Source organism: Phyllosticta citriasiana, assembly GCF_038021145.1.
Source record: "Phyllosticta citriasiana strain CBS 120426 chromosome Unknown IWZ02scaffold_1, whole genome shotgun sequence".
Taxonomy (NCBI): Eukaryota; Fungi; Ascomycota; class Dothideomycetes; order Botryosphaeriales; family Phyllostictaceae; genus Phyllosticta; species Phyllosticta citriasiana.
In genome coordinates, this window is record NW_027117278.1 from 639,689 (window position 1) to 666,627 (window position 26,939).

The 26,939-nt window shown below is 55.6% G+C and overlaps 9 protein-coding genes across 9 annotated transcripts; 5 read left to right on the forward strand and 4 right to left on the reverse strand.

The window, feature by feature from the left end:
• Positions 1–32: 32 nt before the first annotated feature.
• Positions 33–1,933, forward strand: IWZ02DRAFT_466897 (intramembrane protease 2; the record flags this gene model as incomplete). The annotated part of the gene is made up of 2 exons (XM_066768527.1): positions 33–922; positions 970–1,933. The coding sequence occupies 2 exons, from the start codon at positions 33–35 to the stop codon at positions 1,931–1,933; spliced, it is 1,854 nt and encodes a 617-aa protein (XP_066626873.1).
• Positions 1,934–3,424: 1,491 nt separating this feature from the next.
• On the forward strand, positions 3,425–5,179 carry IWZ02DRAFT_359470 (uncharacterized protein; the record flags this gene model as incomplete). Its single annotated transcript, XM_066764327.1, has 2 exons — positions 3,425–4,169; positions 4,962–5,179. Coding segments are annotated over 2 exons (963 nt in total), but the record flags the coding sequence as incomplete, so codon positions are not given.
• A 5,699-nt stretch (positions 5,180–10,878) lies between these two features.
• Positions 10,879–12,052, reverse strand: IWZ02DRAFT_7883 (uncharacterized protein). Its single transcript, XM_066771218.1, has 2 exons — positions 11,701–12,052; positions 10,879–11,648 (listed from the first exon to the last, which is right to left on the reverse strand). The coding sequence occupies exon 2, from the start codon at positions 11,642–11,644 to the stop codon at positions 10,997–10,999; it is 648 nt and encodes a 215-aa protein (XP_066626875.1). The 5' UTR covers positions 11,645–11,648; positions 11,701–12,052; the 3' UTR covers positions 10,879–10,996.
• A 332-nt stretch (positions 12,053–12,384) lies between these two features.
• On the forward strand, positions 12,385–15,386 carry IWZ02DRAFT_7899 (uncharacterized protein). Its single transcript, XM_066771221.1, has 4 exons — positions 12,385–12,758; positions 12,870–13,002; positions 13,059–14,194; positions 14,246–15,386. The coding sequence occupies exons 1-4, from the start codon at positions 12,608–12,610 to the stop codon at positions 15,292–15,294; spliced, it is 2,469 nt and encodes an 822-aa protein (XP_066626876.1). The 5' UTR covers positions 12,385–12,607; the 3' UTR covers positions 15,295–15,386.
• A 2,814-nt stretch (positions 15,387–18,200) lies between these two features.
• Positions 18,201–19,126, reverse strand: IWZ02DRAFT_7876 (uncharacterized protein). Its single transcript, XM_066771216.1, has one exon. It carries the CDS (start codon positions 18,856–18,858, stop codon positions 18,289–18,291), a length of 570 nt encoding a protein of 189 aa, XP_066626877.1. The 5' UTR covers positions 18,859–19,126; the 3' UTR covers positions 18,201–18,288.
• Positions 19,127–19,157: 31 nt separating this feature from the next.
• On the reverse strand, positions 19,158–20,148 carry IWZ02DRAFT_438685 (uncharacterized protein). Its single transcript, XM_066766740.1, has one exon. It carries the CDS (start codon positions 19,674–19,676, stop codon positions 19,227–19,229), a length of 450 nt encoding a protein of 149 aa, XP_066626878.1. The 5' UTR covers positions 19,677–20,148; the 3' UTR covers positions 19,158–19,226.
• A 1,554-nt stretch (positions 20,149–21,702) lies between these two features.
• IWZ02DRAFT_466898 (phthalate transporter) lies at positions 21,703–23,378 on the forward strand (the record flags this gene model as incomplete). Its single annotated transcript, XM_066768528.1, has 4 exons — positions 21,703–21,851; positions 21,911–21,944; positions 21,997–22,200; positions 22,254–23,378. The coding sequence occupies 4 exons, from the start codon at positions 21,703–21,705 to the stop codon at positions 23,376–23,378; spliced, it is 1,512 nt and encodes a 503-aa protein (XP_066626879.1).
• A 638-nt stretch (positions 23,379–24,016) lies between these two features.
• IWZ02DRAFT_486425 (uncharacterized protein) lies at positions 24,017–25,074 on the reverse strand (the record flags this gene model as incomplete). The annotated part of the gene is made up of 5 exons (XM_066769261.1): positions 24,017–24,040; positions 24,103–24,169; positions 24,234–24,506; positions 24,613–24,825; positions 24,884–25,074. 5 exons carry the CDS (start codon positions 25,072–25,074, stop codon positions 24,017–24,019), a joined length of 768 nt encoding a protein of 255 aa, XP_066626880.1.
• Positions 25,075–25,536: 462 nt separating this feature from the next.
• On the forward strand, positions 25,537–26,851 carry IWZ02DRAFT_428975 (uncharacterized protein; the record flags this gene model as incomplete). Its single annotated transcript, XM_066765952.1, is given in 4 exon segments — positions 25,537–25,679; positions 25,735–25,806; positions 25,826–25,917; positions 25,950–26,851. The coding sequence occupies 4 exon segments, from the start codon at positions 25,537–25,539 to the stop codon at positions 26,849–26,851; spliced, it is 1,209 nt and encodes a 402-aa protein (XP_066626881.1).
• Between the last annotated feature and the right edge of the window lie 88 nt (positions 26,852–26,939).

The following is a 26,939-nucleotide window of genomic DNA, read 5'->3' on the forward strand; positions in this document are numbered from 1 at the left end:
TCTTTCATTCAGCATACGTCAACGGCAACACCATGGACGACCCAGGTCCCTTTTACGAGCTGCTAGGCAAGATTGCCTATGCCTTCACCGAGATCCAGCCGCTCATTCCCACTTACATACATCTCATACTCTCGGCATTGTTTCCCATCTACGCTGGCGCGCACGCCTCACTCTCTCGTCCGACGTCCGCAGCCAAGCCGCACAAGCCCAAGAAGGTCACAGTTGAACTTGAGGAGGAAGATTCGGAGCCAGAAGATGAAGATGAAGTCCAGAAAATGGAAGGCCTTTCGCCAAGCGATGCCCTCCTTTTCCCGCTCATGGCCGGCGTCACGCTGGCAGGCCTGTACTTCCTCATCAAGTGGCTCAAGGATCCAGCTATCCTGAACAAAGTTCTGAACGGATACTTTGCCCTCTTTGGATTGCTCAGCGTGAGCCGTTTCCTCACTGACGGCATGGACCTCATTCACGTTATCGTCTTCCCTCGCCGCTATTCCGTTGGCAGAACCGTCTACGATGTCCACACTCGCGCAAAGGTAGCAACGCCTCTTGGGTCGTCGAGAGAAAAGACTGTTTCTTCTCCATTGCCAGGACTCCTTGGGCGAATCCCTTTACCCTCGTCCGTGGAAGCGGCGCTCTGGAGGATTCGCAACACTCCAAAGGTGAAGCTCACGGCAAAGCTGTTTGTCCGCAACATCATCTCTGGAAAGGCGCGCATCGGCATTTTCGGCGTCGCGGGTTTTGTCCTTGGCCTTGTGGCTGTCTTATATTTCAATTTCGTTGACAAGCCTTGGTTCCTCACAAATCTCATGGGCTTTGCATTCTCCTACGGTGCTCTCCAGATCATGAGTCCTACGACGTTTGGCACCGGGACTCTGCTCCTCTCGGCGCTCTTCTTCTATGACATCTACATGGTGTTCTTCACGTATGAAAATTCCCTCGCACTGTTTGGAAACTGCTAATGAATCAAAGTCCGATGATGGTGACAGTAGCCAAGTCCCTTGACATACCCATAAAGCTTCTCTTTCCACGTCCAGATGTTCCCTCAGAGGACCCGAACAAGCCACCGGTTAAACAACATGCCATGCTAGGCCTCGGTGATGTTGTTCTACCAGGGATCATGATTGGTCTAGCGCTTCGCTTCGACCTGTACATGTTTTACTTGCGACGACAATACCGCACGGGCGTTGCTCCTTCCTCCGCCACGCCCACGTCGACCACTGCAGATGATGCTGCTAAAGGCTCAGATAAGGCTACAGAGACGCAGCAAGCCCAACTCCGCAAAGTCTCCTACACTTCAGTCTCGGGCCGATGGGGAGAGTACCTCTGGTCGGCCAAAGCATATCATGACTTCGGTTTTCCAACACCCTACTTCAAAGCGACCATGGCTGGCTATGTCGTGGGGATGCTGTTCACGCTGGCGGCCATGCAGATAGCCAATCACCCTCAGCCTGCTTTGCTCTACCTTGTCCCAGGTGTCTTGATCAGTGCCTGGGCAACCGCATTATTCAGGGGAGAGCTGAAAGAAATGTGGGAGTTTAGCGAAGCGGTAGACGAGGAAGAAGATGAGACGCACAACGACACGGCCAAGAAGATTGGCAATCAGAGTATTCTCTCCAAGGAGAGGGCCGAACGTTTTGAGAAGCGCCTGGAGAAGGCTGTGGGCAAGTACGTCGAGGCCGATTTGACAGCAGACGACAACGACGGCGATCGGCGGAAGCGCATTACCAAAAGCAAGAAGAAGGTGCGGGATCGCGAGCTTTTTCACTTCTCTGTCGTTGCTCCTCATTCGCTCAAGAAGTCAAAGGGTGAAAACCAAAGCGGAGCTGTCTCCACAGACAGCGACGAAGTCGGCCAGGAGAAGAAGAATTGGAGCACGGGGATTGGATTGGACACGATTGACGGCTCTCCGGCGAAGCGGAGGAGGGTGAGCTAGAAGTTCCCGGTGACGGAACTTTTCCTGGTGGAGAGAGTTTACAAAGCGTCGGACTTTTTCTCGAATCCGGCTCTCTGCGACAACGACGACTTGCAACGACGGTGACAGCATGACAGTACGGACCACAGCATTGGGAAAGGCGTTGAGCAGGGTTTGCTAGGAATCAATTCAATTTTCCAGTCATCGTCTTTCTTGACAGCATGGATCACCAAAGACGATTTGGGCACTTGCAGCCCAGTTTCGGGAGCCTTGTATATTCGCCACCAATGTCTCTGGTCACGGTATTGAAACTCTAGTCCAGAAACGCAGCCGGAAGCGAAGCGAGAAAGAGGCCAACACGTGGCAAAGTGCTGTCGGAGCATGTCGGCCATGACAAGATATCTGGTAAAATTCCAGCCCCAAGGACCAACATATCTTCACAATGGAAACGCGCTGACGATCCTCAACGGCAGCAGGATCCATCGGGGCGGAGAGATGCAGATCCAAGGGCTACCACGCGCTCGCTTGCCCTAGCCAGGCCTATCAACCTAACGGAGCGGTGTCGCGCCAACCACGCGCCTGGTCAGCCTTGCTCCGCAGCTCGTTAGCGCCCGTCGCAGCCGCAAGACAAGGGGATCTAGACCTCTGAAATGCTGTTTTTCTGCAGTGTCCACGTCTACGGGGTCGCTTCTCTGCCCTGTGACAGGAAAGCTCGTCTTGTGCCACCTCGCCACCGACGAGTCGGCTAGCTCCCTGCTGCCATACCTTGCTTCGTGCACGGCTCCGCGACGCCTTCTTCCGCGGTCCCCAGAGGTCTGGATCAGGACTATCTCGCTATTATCTATGCCTTTGCAAAACTTCTGATTCGAGGAATCTCTCGACGAGGCCGCTCTCGCCACCCTGCAGACCAGGATTGTCGTGGTCACGATGGTGAGGCCATTTACCACGTTACTCAAGATCAGAGAATTTGAATCTCCCTTTTCACGAGAAGCGTATCATGGACAAAGAAATAAGAAGCGAGGCACCAGCCGGAGCTGCGCAAGTAACGCGTTGTTCTCTGACGACGGCGCGATTGTTACCTCGACAGTGCCGGAAGCCAGACCCGAGAAAACATAGCATGTTGAAGGCTCGCACACAGCGATAACTGGTCTTTCTCGAACGCCTCAGGGACTTCCTAGGTCGGATTGACATTGCGATGTTCAAAAAAAGAAGGTAGCTACAGACGAGTTCACTCTCCTGTCTTATCGCGTCTTCTTGTTTCATCTCTTGTTGACCCAAGTCACACTTTTGTTTCATCGCTCGGCTTCTGTTCTTCACGTCTTTGTGCCCAACGGCTTGCCAACACTTGTTTACATTGTTCACATTGGCATCTTACTCAACACTAATGTACATCGCAGAATTCTTGCCCATCAAATGGCGTCCCAAAGAATTGATGGCGAGGCCAGCTCGAGTAACGTTACCCCCACCAAAGACATTCCTCCGAATGATGAAGTCTCGGATCTCAATGATGGATGGCTTGCCGCCATAAGAAGTACCATCAGAGACATGCAAATAATTCTCTCATCGGGAGGGACCATTACTTATCTTTCGACAAGCTGCAAGGGCTTGTTGGGTTACGATCCAGAACGGCTGATACGACAAAAGATTACCGACTATATCCACGAAGACGACTTGCCAACATTCGCATCCGAGCTTTTCGAGAGCCAAACCACGGGCAAGACATTTCGATTCCATTGTCGTGTCCGACGAGCACAGACTGCGTCCGACGATGGAACACCTTCGCCAGGAGTTGTGGCTGCTATGCCGGATTACGCAATCTTTGAAATCCAAGGACACTTTGAAGCAACAGAGCCATCAGCAGAAAATGCTGTGAATGCGATTTTCCAGTCGGACGGAGGCACTGGAGGTTTCTTCAGCGTAATGGCGCGGCCCTATCCCCTGTCACAGTCTGCCGAAATCGACCGCTTCCTCGCCCTCAAACTCGAGGAACTGGTGCTCAACTCTCACATTACCCAGCTGAGAGCTGAGGAGGTCATTTTGGAAGAGGCTACGGCATTGTCTCCGTCTCACCTCTCCCCTGACGTACAATTTATGGAGAACCCCCCCTTTCTTGTTCCTGGAATGAACGCCCTCATCAACCCGCAATCGCAACAGGGGGCATCTCGGTCACCACTCGACCATGCCCCGGACTCAAAATTCAGCGGTCCTGAGCACCACTCAACACTAGAGTCACCATTCATTTCACCTCCTCTGAACAGTCAACAACCGCAACCCCTGTCACCGCTGGTCAGCCCCCCTTCAGGATTTCCTCCGCAGCCCTCGCCATACCCTTTGCTGCCGGGCATGCCACCGCCACTTCTCCGTCATGGCTCCAGCACCGATACTGCGACCCCTTCGGCGTCGTTCCCGTCGACACCTACGCCTCTCGCCGTTGCCGCTACTCCAGTGTGCCATGTTGCTCCCACATCGCGCACTCCAACCGTAGTCAGTGGGGACCTGGGAATCATGTACACGCTCAAATCCGTCAAAACTAGCCCAGACGCCGCACCGATCATGATGCCTGCCACACCGCTCGGCCTTGGTCCTCCGGCCCCGTCTGCGCCCCCTGCCCAGCCCGGCGGCGTCTCTGTCCCAGGCGGTAGCTACTTTTCACCCGACGCTGCTACGGCCGCCACCGCCACTGAAATGCCTCCTACCACTCTACTCGATCGTCCGGGGCCACTTCCTTTCACGGCTGCCGGACCTCCTGGACCGCAGGCACAACAGCAACCACCGTTCCCGCCACCCTTTCCTACTGCCACGGCCAGTGCCGCACCTCCAGGCTTTCAAGTTCCACCCTTCCCACCGGTGCCAATGCAGAGTGGCGTGCCCATACAACCCGGACCCCATCAACCCCCCTTTGTTACCCCTGGCGGCAGCGTCATGGGCGGCGTGCCGGGCCCTGGACCGAGCAGCTTCGTCCCGGGACCAGGCGGCATCCCGCTCGACCTCGTCATGCTGCCGCCACACCAGCAGCAACATCACCTCGGCGTGGGCATGGGGCCGGAAGCCGCACAGCCCGGTGGTGGTAATGGTCTACCACCAGGAGCGGCGGCAGCGGGAACAAAAGGCGGCGCCGCCGCCGCCGCTGTGTCCAGGGGACCGAAGAATGCGACTGGCGCTTCGGCGCAAGGGAAGGGCTACGTGTGTGTCGAGTGCGGGACGACGCAGGCGCCTGAGTGGCGCCGTGGGCCCATGGGTCCGAAGACGCTGTGCAATGCGTGTGGATGTGAGTCTATTTTATCGTCGCCATCTTCTCTTGTGTTACCCTCCCTCTCACTCCTTTCCCTTGTTGCTCTCGCCACGGTTTTTCATGTGCGTGGTGTAGGGGGAGCTGATCGGCGTGCCGCAGTGCGCTGGTCCAAGGGTCCCGACGGTCCTAACAATCGTAATCGAGCGGCGGCGGCAGAAGCAGCGGCGGCCGCTGCTGCGAGGAAAGATGAGCAGGGTAGCGGGAAGGGTTCTACTGCGGTTGCTTCTTCCACGGGAATGTAGGGGCGGCAGGAGAGGGTCGCGCGGGTGGGAAGACTGCTGATTGACAGACGTCGATGGTGAGTGGAAGCTCCTTTCTCATTTCAGAATACGTCTTTTCGCGCAGTTTGCGGCTTACTTGATTGCTTGCGTGCAGGCGTTTGGTGTTTGATGGACTGAGTATTGCGCTTTTTGGAGGATATTTTGCCGCGATAGAAGTTTTCCGCACTTGCTTGTCAGCGGTTTTTGGAAGATTTCAGGCGTTTTGGGGGCAGGCGAAGCGGGAATGGTGTCGTATGCGGGACATGTCTGTTTTTGTTAGGAAGGAAGTGGATCGGTTCAGCGGATGGTTGTGTCTTCGCTTTCGCAGACGGCTGAGCGGTAATGGTTCCACGATGCACAGAGAAAACGAATGTTTGATTATCCGCCTGCCCACCCGCCGCTGTCTCGAACGACCGATTAATGGACCGAGCCGTGGACTGAGTGCCTGGTTTGCGCTGGAACAGACTGGATTCGAGTCGATTGTGCTGCTTTCCGTCTCTCCAAATCGTGTGCCTGACGGCCGATTAACATAGTCCTATGCACAACTGCGCTCTATTTGCCACTCACTCACTCATTCACTCACTCCTTACAAAAATACGGTCAACGACAGCCCCTAATCACCTTGAAATACCGGCCTACTCACTCAACGCACCACCCAGAGCCCCGGCACAAGCACAGCACAGCGCAGCGCAGTGCAGTGCAGCGCGGCCCCACCCCCCACAGTCCCCATATTTCATACATACGTCCCCAGCCTCGGGGCTCACCCACAGCAGGGGCCTTTCAGAAATCCCTCCTCCCGCACTCCCGCACCACGCAGTGCGCGCAGATCAGATCACATCAGATCAGCGCGTCCCGAAGCCACCACCTAACGAGCCCCCTGAATGAGCGACGACGAGCAACGAGCGGGAGAACTAACTCCATCCCGGCACGCCATGGCATGCCACGCCACGCCGCCGCCGCCCCATTTTGCACCTCACCCGTTGGGGGGACCTACCCCTTCCTTCCGATACGAGCGCGCAGACGACCGACCGACCGTCCGTCCGTGCTGCTAGTGCGCCACGCGGACGGACGGACGGACGGTCGGTCTCGAAAGAGCCAGGGAGAGGGAGAGCGGATGGACGTGCGGGTTGGTTGGAGCGGAGCGGAGCAGCGCGGGGGATGGACGACGGGGGGGCATGTGTTGATCAGCGCTCGCTGCCCCCCGGGCTGGTTTAGCTTGAGCGCCAGCAACTGAGTTCCTTTGTTTACCCGTCCGTGTGGTGGGCGGGTAAGTGCATGCGGTGTTAGAGCTGCTTGGCTGGTGCTGATCGTCATCATGTCTAGCGTTGGTGCGGGGCTGGCTGGCATTTGTTCAGTTGGTGGTATGGTGTGGTGTGGTTAAGCGGCGAAATGGGGAGGAGCGAGATCAGTGAGAGCAAGGAGGTAGCGTAGTATCAGATGATGTGGACGAGCCGGTGCCCATCAAGCAGGCTTATATAGCTCAGCAGTCGACGAACAGCGAAGACAACAAGTAAACAAGCCATCCTGCCTGCACAAATGGAGAAGAGAAGATGGAGAGGAAAGAAGGGCAAACTGATCGATCCGAGAGAAGCGGTGCCCAAGACAGGTCGAACAGGCAAGCAATTCGCATTCTGAGTGGCTGCTATCAGCGACACGCATCTATTTGAATGCGATGGTGTGTGCTAGGGGAAGGGAAATAGGAGTATAAGCCCACCTGCCCGTCCGTGGGGGACCAAAGTTTATCTAAACGTCGCTTCAACTGATGACGGCATGAACGCCACAGCATATATGCTCGCTACACCCCCCAACCCTCGCAAACTCTGAGGATACGCTCCGTCCACTCCATCGTCGGATGTTCTTTTGGGAGGCTGCTGGATTTGTGCTGTGTGGTCGATTCGACGACGTTCTCTTGCATCGATGGCTGACGACTTGTGGATAGAGTCTTCGCGGCCTCGCTGGACTCCTTCACCTCTTTGTCCTCCCCCGTTTCAGCATATGGACGGCCCTACTGCAACAGACATTTCTTCGCACAGGCAAAAACATGCATTGTTCCACGGCACGTGAGGGCGGACAAGATGCAATGTGAGCAACAACCGGGAAAGCTCCAGACCCGAGATCGATGCCACGACAGCAAAGGAACACGGCGACGGAACGTGATGGATTTGATAGTGGAGCACAGGGATCTCGTCTCCGTCTAAACTGAAGTGTTTGGACGCAGTGACGCAGACGTACACCTCTCGACACGCACAAGGACGACGTCTGGACGCGCCCTGGACGAACACGACGGCCTCAGGCACGGGCTCGTGGACTTCAGCAAAGAAGCCAAGCGCAGCGAAGCCAGCAAAAGGGCCGATCGACAATCTGAAAGGAGGGGGAATTTACCTAACTAGTCACGAGCAGTCGATGGGGGGCAAACCAGAGAGACCCCTATGACGTACCTCGATCCAGAACCCTCCGACTCCCAAGACGCTCGGATAATCAGATGGAATAAAAGATTAGTCAAGCCCAGCCAACGCAGAGATAATGGCGGATACGGCGTGCAGCGTCAGAAATATCAAGCTCGAGCGCCAGCACCTCCACCTTCCGAAGCGAAAGGAGCTTGGGAGCAAGATCAAACCAGCAGTCTGGCGACTCAGGAACAAGACGGAGACATATGCACGTCGACGTCACGGTTACAATCCGCCAAACGACTTTCGCCAGACCTACCGTGTCTCCTCCCCTCTTGTCCGTCTGTCTCCTACCTTGACCCACCACCATCGGGAAACGTGGGCAGATGGAGGTCAACGCGGCAGCCGGCGAGGGAGCAGCCAAAGGCCGTTTTCAGGTCCACCATCTCAACGATCAACGTGCCTCCCCGCGGCCCTTGGCCTCATCGTTCGTCCGTAACTTCACCACGCCCAAAGTGATCACCACCTCGTCGCCGTACTGTGCCGTGCCGTAGCAGAGCCACCCATCTTAGACGCAAAGTATCGCCCCGCCGACGTCACAGTGCACCACCAGCAGAACGATGAACATGTCCATCCCCGATCTCCCCCTCCCTCGGTATCAACCCTATCAGCACCCAAGCAAGAGTGAGGATCCATGAAAAAGGGGGGAGGGGAGGGGGACGCCTAACAGACCGCGCACGCCCTCTCCTGCCCGGCCAGACGGAATCCAAGAAACACAAGAGATGGGAAGAGCAGGGCAGCAGAGCCAAAAAAAAAAAAAAAAAAACGCAACGAGTCGGGTTGATTCGAGTCGAGATCGCCACTGGGCCAGAAAGCCAAACAGACAGACACTTCTACCGACGATGGAGCCCAGCCAACACGAAGAATCCGATAGGGCAAGCCGAGAGACTCCACAGGATCAGCAGGTGGGCACGAGCACCGTGCCAGGACAAGGCGAGCTGGACTGGGCCAGATGGATGACGGCACCGCCAACGCGACGACGTATAGGAGGCAGTCATCGCAAGAGAAGGGCTGGCGCGCGCAGCGTGAGAGTTTGCGAGCCTTTCTCAAAGTGGATATGCGGCGTGCTGATCACGCACTCTGCCGGCCTGAAGTCGCGCCGTTTAAAGAGTTAGTCTTGGGAGAAGCTTGGGAGACTGGACCAGGCGAGAGCCGTTGAGCGTTGGTGTTGCCCCTTGGCTGCCTGGTTCGCGACTGTCAGGGAAAGAGTCGGCGCCGTGGGCGATCCTCTCCGAGGATTGTGGGGGGCGATGCGGTGGAGGTGGGTCGTGTGGAATAAGGGTTGCGGATGTTTGTCGACGTCTGGCTTATGCCATATCGTCATCCCGCACATGACGTCAGCTGCGGACTGGTTGAGGTTGTTTTGGAATGGGCAACTGCCGCTTTATGGCAATGCTCGACCTGCACATGTGCTCAAGAGACGGCAGCTGGGGGGATGGATGTCATGAACGCTCGACACGGGTGCGCAAGTGCAAGTCATTTCTGAATGACGGCGCATGGAAAACCAAAATAGAGATCAACTGCGACTTGGCTGAAGCAATCATGAACAAAAGATGGGATCAAAAAATGTTGCGGGATATAAGGTTGTGGCGACGACGGAAATAGGTGAGCATGGACGCTTATCACCTCGTGCTTTTGGCTGCGCCAGGTGTTTGTAGGCGAAATGAACAATGCTGACTTGGTGCGGGACGGCGGGCCTGGCTAATAATTGCGGCTGCTTTGCTCAACACCATGCGCAGCGTCTTTGGGATCCAAATCGGTACAGAGTTTTGTGGCAAAGAATCGGTCAGACACGCCGTTGCGACATTGACAAAATGCCTGCAACAAGTGATTAACATAGGGCTAGAGACTGGCAGAAGGTCCAAACGACAACAAGCGCGAGGAACGATGGTTCCGTGCCCTCCCGGAGACGGGCAAACATGCCGATCGTGTGATCGTGCATTCGGCGCAACCTCTTTTGCTGGTGCTGATCGTTGCTGGAGACAGCTGGCAATGACGGCTATGAATTAGGATAACGCCAAAAGCTGGGGTGTTTTGTTAGCCGTGTCGAGGCTCCATGTGTGGCATCTCGATTGTTCATCTGATGCGAAATGCAAAAAAGCGACAAACTGTCACACCGCCACCTTCAATGATCTTATCCCGATGACGACAATCGTGAAACTTTCAGTCGCATCATTCACTGCAGGCTGAGTGCCGAGCCACATACGCAATACCCTTCAGCAACGGCTCTGCTGTGAGGGTTGATCAGAGATGCTATGATGTCATGCATCAATAAGTGATCTTCGGCAAAATCACGTTGCGCACAAGCCGGGAGCACAGCAAATCTTCTCCGGGGTATAACCCTATTTCAACCCCAGGACATCCCACTCAAGTATCAAGTTGTACGGGCCGCGGTAAGACGAGGGTAAAGACTGCCTGAGGGCCCAATATGTGCAAGTTTTCGGAAGGAAGGAGCGCCGAGTTACGGAAGGAGGAGGCGTCGCAGGCCTCATCTGCATCCGCGCGTGGTTGTCTGGTGCTATTTGTTATGGTCCAATGGCATGGTCCGGGAAGCTCCGTGAGCGAGTCGTGAGTGGGGTCCAAGTTGGTAGTGGGGTATTGCAAACAATTGAGCAACTTGTGAAGAGACGTGGGATGTTTAGCTTTCGGTGAAGTCACTTCGTCGCATCAATGCCCCGAACACTGAATGGGAGTCTCGTAGGTACTCTTGCAAAATTCAATCAAGCAGCATCGGCTTGGATAGGAGATCGCCGAGACGTGTGCAGAGCGCCAATCATGGATTGCAGTTTTGAAGCTGGCGGAATATGGAATCCAGTGGCTCAAAAAGCTTCAAGCGGGCCAGGGGTCTAGGAAGCGGTGCCCTGGGCGGGAGGTCATTTTTGTTTGATGGGGACATTTTTGTCGCGATTGCAGATCCCCTAGCTGAAAGTCGTGAGGAAATGGAAGTCGGGCGGATGACGATGCAGTCTCCCTGGTCAGCCGGAATGAACTCTTGGGAGGTCGCTCTTGGGATGACGTAGGCTCCCGTCGGAATGGCATGACAGCGGGACAGTTCGCAGCAGAAAACTGACACGAGGAGCAGGTGCTAGGTCTGGGGGGTCTGGCGACTGAGTCGTGCTGGGCGAGGCTTCAAATAGACGAGTCGTGCAGAGGAGCGCGGCGACGTCATAGGAGAAGATTGTCTCCAATCCGTTTCAAAAGCGAAAGCGACGTGGGAGGAAGAGGACAAAGATCTGCCCGCTTCGTCACGGGGTGGATTCGAAAATAATCGGTATCCGTGACCGCTGTTTGAAGGGCGGCATAACGTCACACAGAGCTGTTGGTCCGAGGCCGACGTATAAGCGGGCGAAATAGGTTCAGAGGCACCCGAGCCAGCGGAAGCGCCTCCGGGGAATGGTGTTGACTCCCACGAGGGAGGAGTCGAGGCCGGATGGGGAAGAGAGGTCGGGGGCAGCCCTGCCACCTTGGGGCGGAAAATAGAGGCGGGCATGGAGGAAAACAGCCCAAGCCTTTGATTGGCGTCACTTTGCGTCGTCTCCACGTGTCGACCATGTCTGGAACGCGAGCCGGGACATTCGATGGGGGCAAAACAGCCTAACCATGGGCGCGGAACGCAGGAGGCCGTGAAGAAGTCGAAGCAGCGGCGGCCGTTTCTCGGCCACAAGCGTGAAGCCGATTCTGGCCTAGCATCTCGACGACTGCCACGTGCGGAAGAGGGCGACGGGTGTGACATGTTTCTGGAAGAAGCTAAAATCAGCTCACAATTGCTGGAGGGATAATGTTATCCACGCTGGCACGCCCGGCTGAAGTAGTCCTTTTCTTCTTGATTGCGTACTTCTGACAAACACGACACGAAGGACGAAATGGTCGGGTCGTCGCTCCACTTGCCGCTGCAGCAGACGGCTGGCAGGGAGGAGGATGTCGGTCAGGTTTCCCAATGGAGATGGAAATGTTTCAGGGACGCGGTGGTTTTATTTTGTAGTAGTCGTCGTCTGGTCGTGGTCAAGTGACGGTGGTGGTGGTGGTGGTGGTGGAAGAAGCAGCACGACGACGACCACCACCACCACCACAGTCTCTCCATTGCAAGCGGTGAGGGAGCACCCTCTGGTCAAACAAACATTGGTAGGGCCGACGACTTGTGCTTGGAGGCTAGTCCCGGGAAGAGCCTCGAGGCGAGGAGGCTCAAGGGACAAGGCGTTGGCGTGGCGCTCTTGGTGGCGGAACCTGGTCTGGTGCGGGCCGCTGGGAGTAAAGTAGGTGAAGGGTCGGGTGGACGGAGCTATGTCGGGCGGACAGGTCGTGACGAGGCGCAAAAAGGTGGTGGTGGTGGTGGTGGTCGAACAGGTACCCAGCTGGAGTTGACAGGAGAACGGCGGTTAAGAGCTTGTTGTCGTTCTCGTCGTCGTCTCTTCGGCCGCCCGTCGGCCCATCACTCTGCTCGGCCCCCATCCTATTAAAGAAGACGCCGTGGGCGTCATGGTCGCTCTCAATCCCCTTCTCAGTCTCCACTCTTCTCCACTTCCATCTCTTCTACCGCTACCCTCCGATCCCGTCCACTTCCCCCAGTTGATAATTGTTGCTGTCCGCCCTCCGCCTGCCTCGCACTGAGAGAGAGGAGCAAGGCTCCGCGCCCACTACCATAGCGCGCTCCCACCACCTCCACTCCACTGCTGTCAAAACACCATCCCGCACCATCATGAAGCGCTCCTTTTCCCAGATGGACGACGTGTCCGCTGCCGGTGGTGAGAGGCCAAATCCCGGCGCGCCGCACGCGTTCCACTCCGCCACCCCCTCGGCCTCCGCCAGCAATGACTACACGCCAAAGATATCGAGGAAAATCCGCGCCTGTAAGTTCACCATGTCTTGGCGTCCCCTCCGCTCGGCCATCGACCCGCGTCCCAGTGGATCCAGCACGCCCATATCTGCCCCCTTCGTCTGCTGACTGTGTGCCCTGCCAGGCAAGGAATGTCAAAGCCGCAAGGTCAAGTGTGACCTCGCCGAGGGCAACAACACATGTGCCCGCTGCCGTCGTCTCGGCCTCAAGTGTGTCATCAACAAGAGCCTCCAAACGCTGCTCGACGATGAGAACGAGTAAGTCGCTTGCTGCCCGGCACGCCTTGGAATCCAACTGACCTCCCCCCGCCCAGATGGAAGAGGTCCATGGATCTCAAGTACGAGCAGCTTCACAGTGCCGTATCTGAGCTTCTCAACCAGGCAAATTTGCCCGCCCTGGAAGCTTGGTCCAGCCACGGCACACGCAGCCATTCGGCCTCTCCCTCCATGTCCAAGGTCCTCCCGCAACAGTCAAATCCAAACACCCAACCCGTCTCCGGACCCACCCCTCCTCAATCTGAGTACCTGTCCCCGCGGGGTAGCAAGGGCACTGGCCTCGAATGCACCCGTGAGAACTCACCCGTACCTGCGGCCAAGGATGAAGCCGAGGATGAGTCGACGCCCTGTGCCGGGCCAATGGCTTCCCTATTTGAGGTCACCAGGCTCAGGAACATCCGCAGCAACGTTGCTGATCGCCCAGATGCATCCCGGAAGAACCCCATGTTCTCCGATCTCATCGCACAGGGCAAGATAAGCGAGACCCAGGCAGATTCCCTTTTTCGCAAGTTCAACAACTCGCTGAACCACTTCCTCTGGGGCGGAGTGTCTCTCAACCATGACAGTCTGCAGTCCGTGCGCGAGTCATCCTCACTGTTGCTGACGGCCATCTTGTCCGTCGCCGCCCTGCACCTCCCCGGAGCCGAAGCTGTGCTGGAGGTATGCTACAACGAGTTCCTGTCTCTCGTGGCATATTCCATGTTTGGCCGGGATCAGTCCCTCGACGACATTCGCGGACTTTGCATTGGTGCTTTCTATCTTTCCGAGGTCAGCTGGAAGCTTTCTGGTCATGCCGTGCGCATGGCTACCGAGATGCACCTCCACACTGCTTATTCCAAAGCACTCTCGGGCTCGCCAGAAGCCATTGAGCGCACACGCCTCTGGTACCTACTCTACGTGTGTGATCACCACTTTTCTTTGGCTTACAACCGGCCCCCGGTCATTCACGAAGACGAGTCCGTCGTGAACAATGACAAGTTCTTGTCTCTGCCGGGCACTACCATGGCGGACCTTCGTCTGCACTCGCAGGTCGATGTGTTTGCGATCCTGAGTCGTGTATTTGCCAAGTTTGGTCACGACTGTGACCGACCTCTCGCCGAGACTGACGTGCCTGTCCTTCGGCAGTTTGGCGCCGACTTGGACATGTGGCTCAACAAGTGGGAGCCCAAACTTGGTACGTACTCGTTCCCATCTGCCTACCAGCGCTGTCTACTAACATATTTAGACCCAAACCACTATGTTCAGTCCTACCCAGCCAAAGGTTGCGCCCTGCACGCATCTTTTGCAAAGCTGCAGCTCAACTCACTGGCCCTCCGTGGCCTTACGAGACTGCCAGCTGATGACCCGCGCCGCGAGTTCATCAACATGGCCATTGACAATGCGACCACTTGCCTGAGGCTCGTCCTTGACGAACCCGACATTCGCAACTCCATTGTTGGCGTGCCCCTCTACCTTTCCACCACCATCACCTTTTCGACAGTCTTCTTGATGAAGGTGCACTCCAACTGGAGGTCGGCCAACCTCAACACCAACTTCAGCGTCATCGTCGAGCTTGTCGAGCGCATCATCAAGCTCCTTAGTGGCGCCAAGGCCTCGGAGCACCACGTCTCGCTCCACACGGCTCGCGGTCTGGCGCACATGCTCAAGAAGTTCAAGGAGCGTGAGGCCCGTGTTATGACGCATCACAACACCCCTGTACAACAGCACCGCAATCCTTCTCTCCAGACCAACATCTCCAACGCAACCAGCGCGAACCTCGCGCAGAACCTCTCGCCTACTCAGACCGGCCCCAACATGCCCTGGTCGGATCGCTGGCAACAGCAACAAGGAGGGCCAAATGACGTGCCCATGTCCTGGGCTGGATCGTCTTCTCTCGACTGGTTCGGCATTGACGACCAGTACCTGCCTGCTGGCGTCTTTGACGCTGTGCAGTCATCGCTTCCAGTCGTCGGCTGGCCCATGAACTCGCCGCCATCGAGCGACTCGTTCACCTCGACCCCTCGCTCCATGCCTGTCACAACTGCTGCCGCCGTCAACGGTGCGACGCCCGCCGCCGCCAACACGGCGTCCTGGGCCATGTCCGCGGCGCCATACATGAATGGCATGACGGCATGGACCGACGACGCGACGGCGTGCAGCAGCGGCATGGCCACGCCGGTCCAGCAGCACCAGCGGTGCGCTCCGGCCGTGGGGCCTCCACTCAGCGCCACGGGCACGCCGGCCAATACCTGGCTGGCTGATAACCCGAACCAGCCGGCGTGGGTTGACGACTAAGCTTTTGAGCCTTTGCTCATTGCAGCTGCTGGCAGACATGCATGCTCTTCTCTTCGCAGCATGGCTAGGCTGTGCTGGCCATTGTTTATCTTGTTGCGCTTTTGCTCCTTCTACATTTTGCCTTGTTCTCTTCCCCGCCAGATACCTCTTCACCTTTTGGTTGGTCTTCTCATCATCTTCATCATCATGTTGCACGAATGGGTGTTTTGGGTTGCTGTTGTTGTTGTTTGGTCACGACTTCATGATACGTCGATACGATGCATGTTGCAAATCCTTCTTCGTCTTTCCTCTTTTTCTTTCCTCTCTTTCTCGAAGCAAAACACCTCTTTGGTCCAACAAACCAAACATACCATCGGCACTTTGGCTTACACACATAGCGATTGTTGTTGAGCGTACTGTAGCAGGCCATCACCCTACTAGGGGCGCATCGTCATCTTTGGGCGTTTTTCCCTCTTCTTTTCTTCCTTTTCCCCTTTTACCGGTCTTGGTGTGGTCGATCTGAGCCTTTTTTCTTCTTTGATCTTTGAAGGCGGCACAAACTGTTTGTCATTTATGCTCTTTTTACCCTACCCTTTTCGACAAAAAAGTTGTTTTGTTCCTCTGCTTGGCTGGTTTGACTTTTTGTTGCGCATTTGCATTGCATTGGCTTTGCATACACGTTGCGCCGGCGGCCCCTTGCCTGTTGTTTGTTTGCTTTTTCACAGCTAGCCAGTAGCTTCTCCACTTAGATGCGTTTCCATCTGTCTCGCGGCACTAACAATTGGGATATGATGTTTTCTACAAACAGTATCTTGCAACTGAGCATTTGAACTCGCGTGCGTGTGTTGGTATCTAGCTCATGATGCTGAAACAGATGACGAATTAACCTTGTCTGATGGTGGCTGTGTATGTGGCGTCTTAGCTTTGCCTTGCGCCCAATATCTCAGCTTCCGCTTGCATCTTCCTAGCCCCCCACATGGTAGTGGTGGCGTGGCGTGGTCGGCGGAGCGTCGCGTGGTGCCATGGTTGTCTGTCTGCAGTATCCCGTCTACGCACCTGCCCTGCTGCCCCATGTACCACCACCATATATGTACCTGCTATACTGTGCTAAACCACCTATGCTAGAGACCTATCTGAGGAAGTATGCACGCACGTGGATGGGTGGCGCTTACCTCACCCCACCCACGTATCTATCTCCTCGATTAATAACCCACGCACACGCGCACACGCGCACTCATTGGATTTTCCAGCGTCAACACGTCTTCTAATTCTTTTTTCTTCCTCTTCTTCTTCTTCTTCTTCTTCTTCTTCTTCTTCTTCTTCTTCTTCTTCTTCTTCTTCTTCTTCTTCTTCTTCTTCTTCTTCTTCTTCTTCTTCTCCGCCTTACTTGTAGCAATCAAGCAGCTCCTCTCTCACCGCCTGTTGACCAATAACCGATAACCAATAACCAACCACCAATCATCAACTGGCCATTCACCGCGCCTGCCTTTTCCGTTTTTTTGCCTTTTGCCTTTTCCTTTTTCCTCGCACCGCGCTTTAAGTTTTTAACTTTAGTTTGTGGTCGACTCGGCCAATGGCGGGGGCGGGACAACACACAACCTCGATCTAGCAGCGGACGGGCGGAGGCGGACGGGCGGGCGGGGGGCGGCCACGTGGAGATGTGGGTGAGTGACGGGAACGTGTGGAGGGAGGGAGGGAGGGAGGGTCTAGCTACATGTATTGTAGTTTATGTAGGAAAGTAAAAGATGGGGGAGCTAGGGGGGTTTGGCAGGAGCTAGGTAGGTATGTGGGAGATAACCACTGCACTCGCTTGGGAGGAGCGAAGAGCGAGCGTGCGTGGTGTGGATGAGGCAGCACGCGCACCCAGTTGACTGGCAGAAAACACAGAGGCGGCAGTTCCGTTCGCGCGATCGAGCAAGCTAGGCCGGGTTGCATGTAACTGTACACAGGCAGGGACAGATGTCTTGTCGTCCGTCTCGTTGCCCCGGCTGGGTTCGGTGTACACGACCGGCTCCGGCTCGCGTGGGTGTCGATAGCAGAAGCGTCGATTCGGTAGATGATAGACGAGAGGCAGCGCGCACACACACACACACACACACATGGTGAACAAAGGCAAAAACACAAAAATGCCTACCTACCATGCCTCACCTGGACGGGTGGAGGTTACGAGGCACCTGAGCAAGAGCCAGCTCATCGCGTGTCGTCTCGTCTCGCCTCGTCTTTCCCGCCCCGCCGCATCATCCTTTTGCCGTTGCTTTTCGCTGTTGTTGGTTGCAGTGATGGTTTTTTTTTTTTTTTTTTTCCCCCACGATTTGCTGCAGACAAAGTATAGACGAAAGGGGAGCGGAGGCTGGCGTGCCGCACCATCCGACAAGGGAAGAAAGCAGCGGTACACCGCTCGCTCTGTTGCTTCCATTCATGCTCAGAGATGGATAGCCCAACGAGCGATCAGGCAGCATTAATGCGATTCGCATTTCCTGCAACGATGCAAATCGTCTATCCTGTGCTGATGCGGCGGTGCTGCGGCGGCTCTCCTTGGGTTGATTGCTTGCGAGGCTTGTTTGGTTGCGTTTGCGAAGAAATTTTGTTATCACTGAACCACGCGTCTTACAGCTCCAAGGAACAAACCAGGGAGTACCTTTGTTGTCAAACGCGTCGGCAGCTATTGCTGCTCGCGTAACACACCACTCGGCAGGTGCACCGGCTGCCGTCAGCCAGTCTGGTCTCAGGGCCAGCAGCTCAAGCACCTTTGATGAGCAGGCAAGATGGGTGCGGGAGATGGAAGTAAGCGGACAGCAGCACGCGCGAACGAGGTCCCGTGCTCCCATCCCAACCCCCATGGCTGCCAAGTCCAAAAACACGACGGACGGTGGTCGACGTGATTCGATTCGATGCGAATGCGATACGGAGAGTAGAATTTGGTGAAGCGGAGGGAACGTCTTGTCGAGATGTCTGCCCTCACGCGCGCCATTTTGCGCCCATCATCCCTTCCCGCCCGTTGGTTTGCGCCATTGCCTACTTGCTTGGGCTCAAAGTCAATGGGGCGGCCGGGGGCGCCCCGGTCGTCGTCGTCGTCGTCGTCGTCGTCGTCGCGCACGTGGAGACGGGGAGCCAGGATCCTATCCCCGAGAGTGAAGTTGGGTGTTCGGCTGGGAGTAGTGGCTCGCCAACAGACGACACATGGCCGGACGAGGAAGACGTTTGTGCAAGTGAGTAGTGCAACGCAGGGCAAAGGACGGGCGCCATCTCGCAAGGCAACATCAGACCACTTTTTCCCTCTTCGCCGATTTTCACTTTTAGCCCGGTGCAGCAGGCAAGTTTCGACCAACCAGAACCCTGTATCGCCAGTGTCGTGCCCGTCAGGTGACTCGCAGATGCTCGTGTGGGGGTGCTTGGGCGTCGCATTTGGCCGCTCTTCCCGCCATTTTGGCTGTGTGCGTCGCGTGGGCGCCACAGCTTGGATGCTAGATTAGGCCGGTTGCTAGCGGCGGGTGTGCTGACGGGAGAGAAAGATGGCAGGGGTTGCGGGAGGAGGGATGTTACAGAAAGCATGTTAAGACACCCACATTGCGTGGGATGGGCCATGTGAGCGAGATGATCGGTGAGAGTTGAATTGGATGACGTCAAAAGGATGCTGGCTTCGGAAGCCGGCGAAGCTGATTTGATGACGGTGTTGAAAGTGGCCGTAGATGGCCTTGAACCAAAGACACGATAACGGGTTCGTGCGCTTCACGACTCTCCTTCTGAGCAAGCAGATTAAGCTTCTTTTGGGGAGGGGGCTGATTCAGAGCCCGCTACAGCCCATGTCGCAACTCGATGCGAAAACACCATGTAGGTCTGGAATATGTCACCCAAGCGAACTTGACTTGGATCTATTGAATTTTGCAACATTGGGATGGTGTTGACAGAATGGGTGTCGGCAACAGTGGCCGCGCAAGGTCCACGCGAAAACTTCAAGTGCCGCTCTTGCAAAAAGGCGGATCGTTCGCTTTGACGAGGGATTGCCGTTGTTTTATATCGCTTGGCTCTCCATATGCGCGCAGGCAGCGTAGGCACACGACTGCAAAACCACAGGGCAGATTCGGGCTGCGAAGGCAGCGTGGGAGAAGAAAGTAAATCTTGGAGTGTTTCTTGATTGGTCGACCCCTCACTTTTGGTTCCGGCATCCGCCGCGTCCGCCCGCAAAGTTTAGCCCGGCTGTCTCTAGGCGGCGAGTTGTCTTCGGGGCTGTCGACTTGGGACGTTGGCAACCACCAAGCGTCCGTTCGGACCGGACTACAAACGAGCGGTCGGTGCGGTGCACCGTCGGTCCACTGTCGTCCGTCGATGAGCGAGAATACGGCGGCCAACAGTCGCTCGGTCGGGCGTCCCCGACGGCAGCCAACGATCTGGAGGATCGCCATGCGAAGTATGCAATAGTTCAGCCACACCGAGCTGCCAAAACGCCAGGCCAGATTGGCGAGTTGCGGCGTAGGGAGAAAGGGAAACGGCCGCCGTCTCCGGTTTCAATTTCTGGCCTCTTCGTTGGCTGCACTTTTTTTTTTACACTTTGGCGCGCGTGTTTGCTTGGATCTGGGGTCGAAGTGGGGTGCATGCGAGAGAATCTGGGGTTAGCACATCACCCCAAGCGAGACCTTGACCCTGCACATGGAGAATGTAACAGTGTAGACCACAGAAGTGTACATGGTGGTAACTAGATGAAAGGCGTCGACCACCCGCTGTTGCATCAGTTGGCGCACTCTTATCGGAAAATTGATTGCAGAGTTTCGAAAGCGGAAAAAAAAAAAAAAAAAAAAGATGCTAAACCACCTCGCAACGAATTGGCGCGGCAGGGGATGGAAAAGCTGATGCGAGGGAGTCTCGCTTGGTGGATTGAGTTGATGTCTCGCATCGAATTGGGCTGCTGCCGTCCGCACCAAGTCTTGTGGTTGCATTTCCATTTCGAAAGGCAAGCTTCCGCGAGGTCCGCTTGGTGTTGCGGGCGGTTCAAGGCATGTCCAAGCGTACGCCGGCTGGAGCAAGCAAGCGGGAGAGAGGAAAAGGCGTTGTAGGTCAAGCTCGCATGGAGTTGAAGCTTCTCCCATGCCATCGATCGGACGGCCGGAAAACGTGGTCCTGTAGGGATGTTGCAGCGATACAGGGACGGATAACGTGGTCCGTCAAGGGGAATGGCGGATATGGAGAGTCGCGGGTGGTCGACACGAGGTCAAGCTTAGAACCAAGCTTTGCTGCCACGTGTGACATGCCAGATGTACGGGTCGGGCTGCAAAGTTGGTGTTGCCTTTTGGGTTTGATCAGTTGTTGTTGTTTTCGTTGTGGTTGTGATGGTCGGAGGATTTGACCAATTCGAGTCAAGGGCGTGTGGGGGAGCAGAGCAGATCCTAAGGCAGGCCGGGACGAGGCAGGCGGACTTGATTCTCCAATAGGCACAGCGACGTGGATGGGGGCGCTTCGTGTTTGTACCTTTTTCTTTTTTTTTTTTTGTTTTTTTTTTCTCCTTCTTTTTTTTCTCTCTCTCCGAGGCTCGGATGATGCTGGAGCACGGCAGAGAGCGACTTCGGGACGGCACCTCATGCCCGTATAGAGGAATGGAAGGGAAGCAGGTTTGCCGGCGCCACACCTGCCTCGACGCGGGTCGGCCAAGCTGCCAGGAAAAATCTTCTTCTTCCTCGTTGTCATGCCAGAGAAAAAGTCGGAACCTACATTTACCTTACCTAACTCAGGTTACCTAATGGCACCCAGCTACTCACGTGTTTTGGGAAAAGCTCGGGCGGACGCCGGTCTTGGTCGTGCATAATTTCAGACATGAAGTACCTACACCATCACCGCTTCATGGCCTTCGCTTCCCCAAATCCCCACCTCCAGCTCACGCGCTCCCCAGAAGACCCACCTTTTCTCTCCGTGGGGTGACACACAAAAGACCCACTTCAACGTCCAGACCCCCTCTGCCCACCTGCGGATTGGCTTCTACTACCCCATGGGGCTATGTTATCACGGAAACCTTCTCTTGAAAGAGGAACCCGTTCGACGACCACTGCTGTGTATGTGCACCATGTCCGCTGCACACGGCCGGCTGACCGCTGCGGCGTTGTAGCGTTGCCCTGTTTGCGCCAGCCGTTTTCGCTAGCTGTGTCGACCAGTTTTTGGCTTAAGATGTCGGGCCCGGCAAGAGTGACCACCTGCCAACCCATTCTTCCCTCGCGCCTTGCCCCTCCGCCAATCACTCTTGTCCCTTGAATCTGCGGCAACATCCCCTCGTTCGCTGTTTCTTCCAATCCTTGATCCACCACCCATCTTGTCAAAACTCCCAGGGTCTCTGTCAAATTCCCCAACAAGAAAATCATTGCCAAAATGGGTGATGGCGCCTCGCTGCGTGGGAGCGGTGCTGCTTCTCCCACCGTCAAGAAGCAGTCCATTGAGCACGTCGAGATGGGCGTCGATGGAGATGACATTGTCAAGCTCTCCCAAGACGAAGCCGAGCTTGAAGAGGCTCTGAGAAACTACGTGCCCGGTACCTCTGAAGAGAAGAAGCTCGTCTGGAAGGTTGACTTGCTCCTTATGCCCATCCTCTGGGTCATGTGAGTGGCTGGCAATAATGCTCGCCAATGCTCGGAGCATTCGACTAATCAAAACACAGGTACATTCTCAACTACGTCGACAGGACAAACATTGTAGGCTTATCTTCCATTCGATCCTGTCCAAGCTCCCTCTAACTGTCTACAGGGAAACGCCAAAGTCGCCGGCATGGCTGACGACCTCAACCTGGATGACCAGCGCTATGCATGGATCGTTTCAATCTTCTTCTTTGGCTATCTGATCTGCGAGGTTCCCTCCAACATGATTCTCGCCCGCTCTCGTCCTTCAATCTTCCTTCCGGGCATCATGATTGTTTGGGGTGGACTGAGTGCCGCCATGGGTTCAGCAAAGGTACGTCATGAAAATATTCAAAGCCTACGCCTATATTCTAACCATTTCCCCAGAGCTACGGGGCCATGCTGGCCTTCAGATTCGTCGTGGGTTGTGTTGAGTCTGGTTTTTTCCCTGGTGTGCTTTACCTTCTCAGTTGTTGGTACACCTCGGCCGAACTTGGAAAACGATTCACCATTTTCTACACCGCCTCGACTCTCTCGGGCGCCTTCGGTGGTCTTATCGCTGGAGCTATTACTGACGGCCTCCACAATGCGCACGGCATCTCTGGCTGGCGATGGTTGTTCATTGTTGAGGGCGTGTGTACGGTAGGAGTCGCCGTTATTGCCATCTCCATCCTTCTCGACTACCCCTCAACGTCAAAACGACTTTCGCTCCGCGAACGTCAACTGGCGACCATCCGCCTGATCGCAGACCAGCGCGCCAACAACCCGTCCTCTCAACAGAGTGCCACGGTCCGCGAACCGTTGTCTCACTGGGACGCCTTTGTCGCCGCCCTGGCCGACTACCGCACAGGCTACTTCCTCATCATGCTCATGCTCAACGTCGGCGCTGGCACCATCTCCTACTTCATCCCCACATTGACCGAAACGCTGGGCTACTCCGGCGCAACGGCGCAGTACATGACAGTCCCCATTTACATTGTTGCCGCCTTTATCGCCAACTGCACTGCAGTTGTAGCCGACATGGTGCAGCGACGGCGCCGCGCAGCCGGCACCAGCGACGGTGTTGGCGGCCGACGCCGCTTTGTCGGATCTTTTCTCGCGCTGGGGTGTGTCAGCTCCATCATCTGCGCCATCGTCACCCAGAAAGTCGTCAGATACGTCTTCACATGTTTCGTGGCAGCAGGTATTTGGACAGCGCTCCCGCTTGCACTGGCATGGATCAGTGCAACCTTTTCGGTTCCGTCGTCGCCCAACGGTGGGCCACCTAGCCCCGAAAAACGCGCCATTGTCCTTGCACTTGTCAACGCCTGCGGAAACTTGAGCAGTGTCTACGGCAGTCGCATCTGGCCCGACAAAGACACTCCAGAGTATACCATGGGCTGGTCTGTCACGGCGGCCTTCCTAGGTCTGGCGACCCTCATGGTCATCGCCAGCCCGGTCGCATTCCGCCTACCGGTCAAGGAGGTGGTCAGGAGGAGGAACCCCGACGACGTCGAGGGCCAGGCAGAGTAAGCGCGAAGCTTCGTGGACCATGTGTTTGGGGAACTGTGGGGGCGGGGGTACTTTTTTTGGACGACGATTTTTACGATTACCCTTTTACGACGAAAGCATGTCTAGATGAATGTACAAGAGGAATTAGATGCTTCGATTTTCTCGCTATCGCTTGCTGGCTCTCTCACTACTTTTTCTTCTGGATTCTCAGCAAATACTTCTACTCCGAGCTTTTTCAAGTGGGACTTTGGTTGGATGGCCAACACCAACGATCACTCCAAGGACCCTACACAAACGGGACGCTTGTTGCAAGCACCTTCCACTTCGAGGGCAGCTTGAATCGCGTTCCAAGCACACAAATACCGTTTCACAGTCAGCGACTTGTCTTGACGTCGCTCTCGGTTTACTCGGGAAACGATGTCGCCAGATCAAGAGTTGTGGGAAAAGGTGTTAGAAAGAAGTTTGGTTTTGTGTCACTGCTCTAGACTGCCCGCGTAGAGGGAAGCCGCTGGTATGCTCTCTCCCGATTTCCGTTGCCTCCTGTCCAAGCTTCCTTTCATTCCATTTTTGCCGCCCGTTGGCCTTTTTCCAAGCTCGTCCTCGTTTTTGATTGACGATGCCTTGTTGACTGTCATTTTCCATGTCGCCCGATAGTACGCTCACCAATGTCCAGGTCTCGAGTCCTGGAGGATATCGTAAGGGCCAGGTCTCGTTGTGTCCCAACGTAAAACGTCCGAAAACGAACCTTGAGTTGAATACGATCCTTCTCGACAGCTTTTCTTGCATATGCCATCGTAACATTTGCAACGATGCTGCAGTCCGAGTATTTTCTGGCTGCGAAAGTCCAGAGCTTTTTTCGCAAGCGAAACGAGGTACGTCGAGATGTCGTCCATGTTGTCCGTGGACATGTCGTCAAGCCAGTAGCCGTTAGCTTGGTGAATCCAAATGTCCTCGAAAAGGCGCACGAGACCGCAAGACTCGGGCAGTCTCTTTGGCAAGACGCTGGCCCACTCGATAGGGTACGTGTAGTAGCGACTGATGAAATCAAGAATCTCATCGACGATGGCGTTCTTGAACTTTGAGTCCATGAGGTGGTCGCCGAGGATGTAGCATTCGAGGAGAGTGTTGAAGATGTTGGTTGAACGCGGCCTCGAAAGAGGTGACGGAAGACGATATGGGGTCAGCCTCAAAATCCTTGGCCAAATCCACGCCCATCGCTTCCCTCGGAGTTTCGTTGCGCGAGTTGATCAGTAACTTGTTGAGCAAGAGCCATTTCTGGTAGATGGAAAAAACCTCCACGTCCTCGTCTGGCAGCGGAACCATTTTCTCCTTCGACTCTTTCCAGTCGCCGCCCAGGGCCTTCTCGAGGAACGAAGATGATGAGCGCAGAAGCACTTCGTGGACCTGGAAGACCTTGGGATTGCCTCCACCGCCAACAGGAATACGGATCCTCTTCTCATCGTCAAGGCTTTGAGCAGACTTCAGCCAGTGCAATTCACCATTGAAAGGAAAAAGCTGAAACTTACGCTGCTCCAGAAAATTTTTGGTGCTCATCGTCAAAGCGGTGATACTTTGAGTCCTTCTCGCAGCGGCAACCACTTTTGGCCTTGAATCTGCAGCTGGGACTTCCGCAGGGAGGTGTCGAATCATCAAGGCAGTCAATGCATTTGTGCCAAATGGCATCTTTGGTTTCCACGGCTTCCGACGATTCAGACATTTCCCGACAAACTTGTTTACTGTGGCTCACTCCCTCAGGAGACAGGACAGTGTCAGTATTGCAACAAGCCTGGCTCGTGTGAGGAACTGGACACTTACGCCCAGTTTTTGGCATTTACTGTTGGTGACTGGGTGATCTGAGGACGAGGAGAGTGGAGCAGAGGGGCGTAAGGTGAATGGAGCTGAGAAGAAGGAGGGTGGAGTCTTTACAGTCGGCCTCCGTCCCCAAAGCAGGTGCTGCGAGCTCGTGGATGACCGCCTAAATCTTCGCTTACAATGTGAATACCAATCTGAACTATCTAGGTACGGTTTTCCTAACAGCAATTCACTTCACTTCGAGGCCACTAGCCGCATTGGGAGTAACCGTGCGTAACGCCCTCTAAATATTCATCGTCGCGTCGCCGACTAAGCACAACACCTCTCGTTTGCAACACTTACGCTCACCTTCCTGGACGACATAAGCATGTCGACTCTCGCAAACACGGCGAACGATCCCGCCTCGGTGGACGATGAGAATGTGAAAAGATTCAGGGAGACGTTCAGCAGGTACTGGAGAGAAGCCAATGATATCATGGATGAGGTGACGAAAAATGGCGAGATCAAGAGGTACAGACACCGCCGCCCACAATCTCTTTTGAATGACTTACTGAGCTTTTTCCAGAGCCAATGCCCAGTGCCCCTACGCTTCGTCCCTCACCACTCACCAGCATGTTGTGCTCAACACTTCGTTTGCGTAGGTTTGTCCACTTCAGGCGTCAAAGAAAACGGTGCTCCCTGGGTTCATCCGCAGTGGCGAACGAATGCTTCCTGCGCGCGGCCGTGGTTGTGAATGACTGCTCCCAAAGTGCGACTGTTGTAATAAACGACAGCTCCCAGGCTCCACTCTTAGTCGTGAACGAATGCTCCCTGGGCGCGGCAGCAGTGCCGGAAGACATCACTTTTCTTTGGCGCCCACTGTACTTCTACATCTTCATAAGACAAGCAGACTGACATCGAACAGCATTGACCAGAAAGTCGTCCCCGTCACGGTCGGCACTGGCAACAACAAGCAAACGTTCTACGTCCACGAGCCGCTTCTCAAGATGCACTCGCCATTCTTCCGAGCCTGCCTCAGCCGCAACTGGGCCGAAGGCAACAAGCACTCAATCGAGCTGCCCGAGGACGACCCCAAGGTCGTGACGCTGTTCCTCCGCTTCCTCTACACAGGCCAGATCCACATCATCGAGCACGACACGCTGCTCTGGAGCAAGACGACCGACGGATCGTTCCACCGCCCCGACATCGCCGGCGACCTCCTCATGCACAGCTACATCTTCGCCGACAAGTACCTCGCCGACCCGTTCAGGAACGCCTGCATCCTCGCCCTCATCGAGCGCTTCGAATCCTCCCCCGAGTACGCCCTCGCCCTGCGCCAGAACGCCGACCTGCTGTACACCAATCTCTCGCCCGCCTCGCCGCTGCGTCGTCTCTACCTCGACGTCTGGGTCTGGGCCGCCACGCCCGAGTGGCATGACGACGGCGGCAACGAGTTCCACGACATCCACACCGCCCCCGTCGAGTTCTGGCAGGACATTTCCAAGGCTCATGCCCAGAAGAAGGTCGATTTCCTCCTCCTTATCCCCCCCTGCAAGGACATCGATAGGTACTACCCTTGGAACCAGGATAGGTCGCAGTACTTTCAGGGCTTGCTCACCCCGGAGCCTCACTTTCCGCGTCCGTTTGCTGAGGACGTCGACTTTGCGTCGCTTTCGCTTCAGCCCGAACCTAGTGGCGACTGAGACTTCACTTCACGTTATGTAACGTGGAAGCACTCCTCCGTACATGCGTCTACTACAAACACTTCATGCTCGCTGCGCATGGATTTCT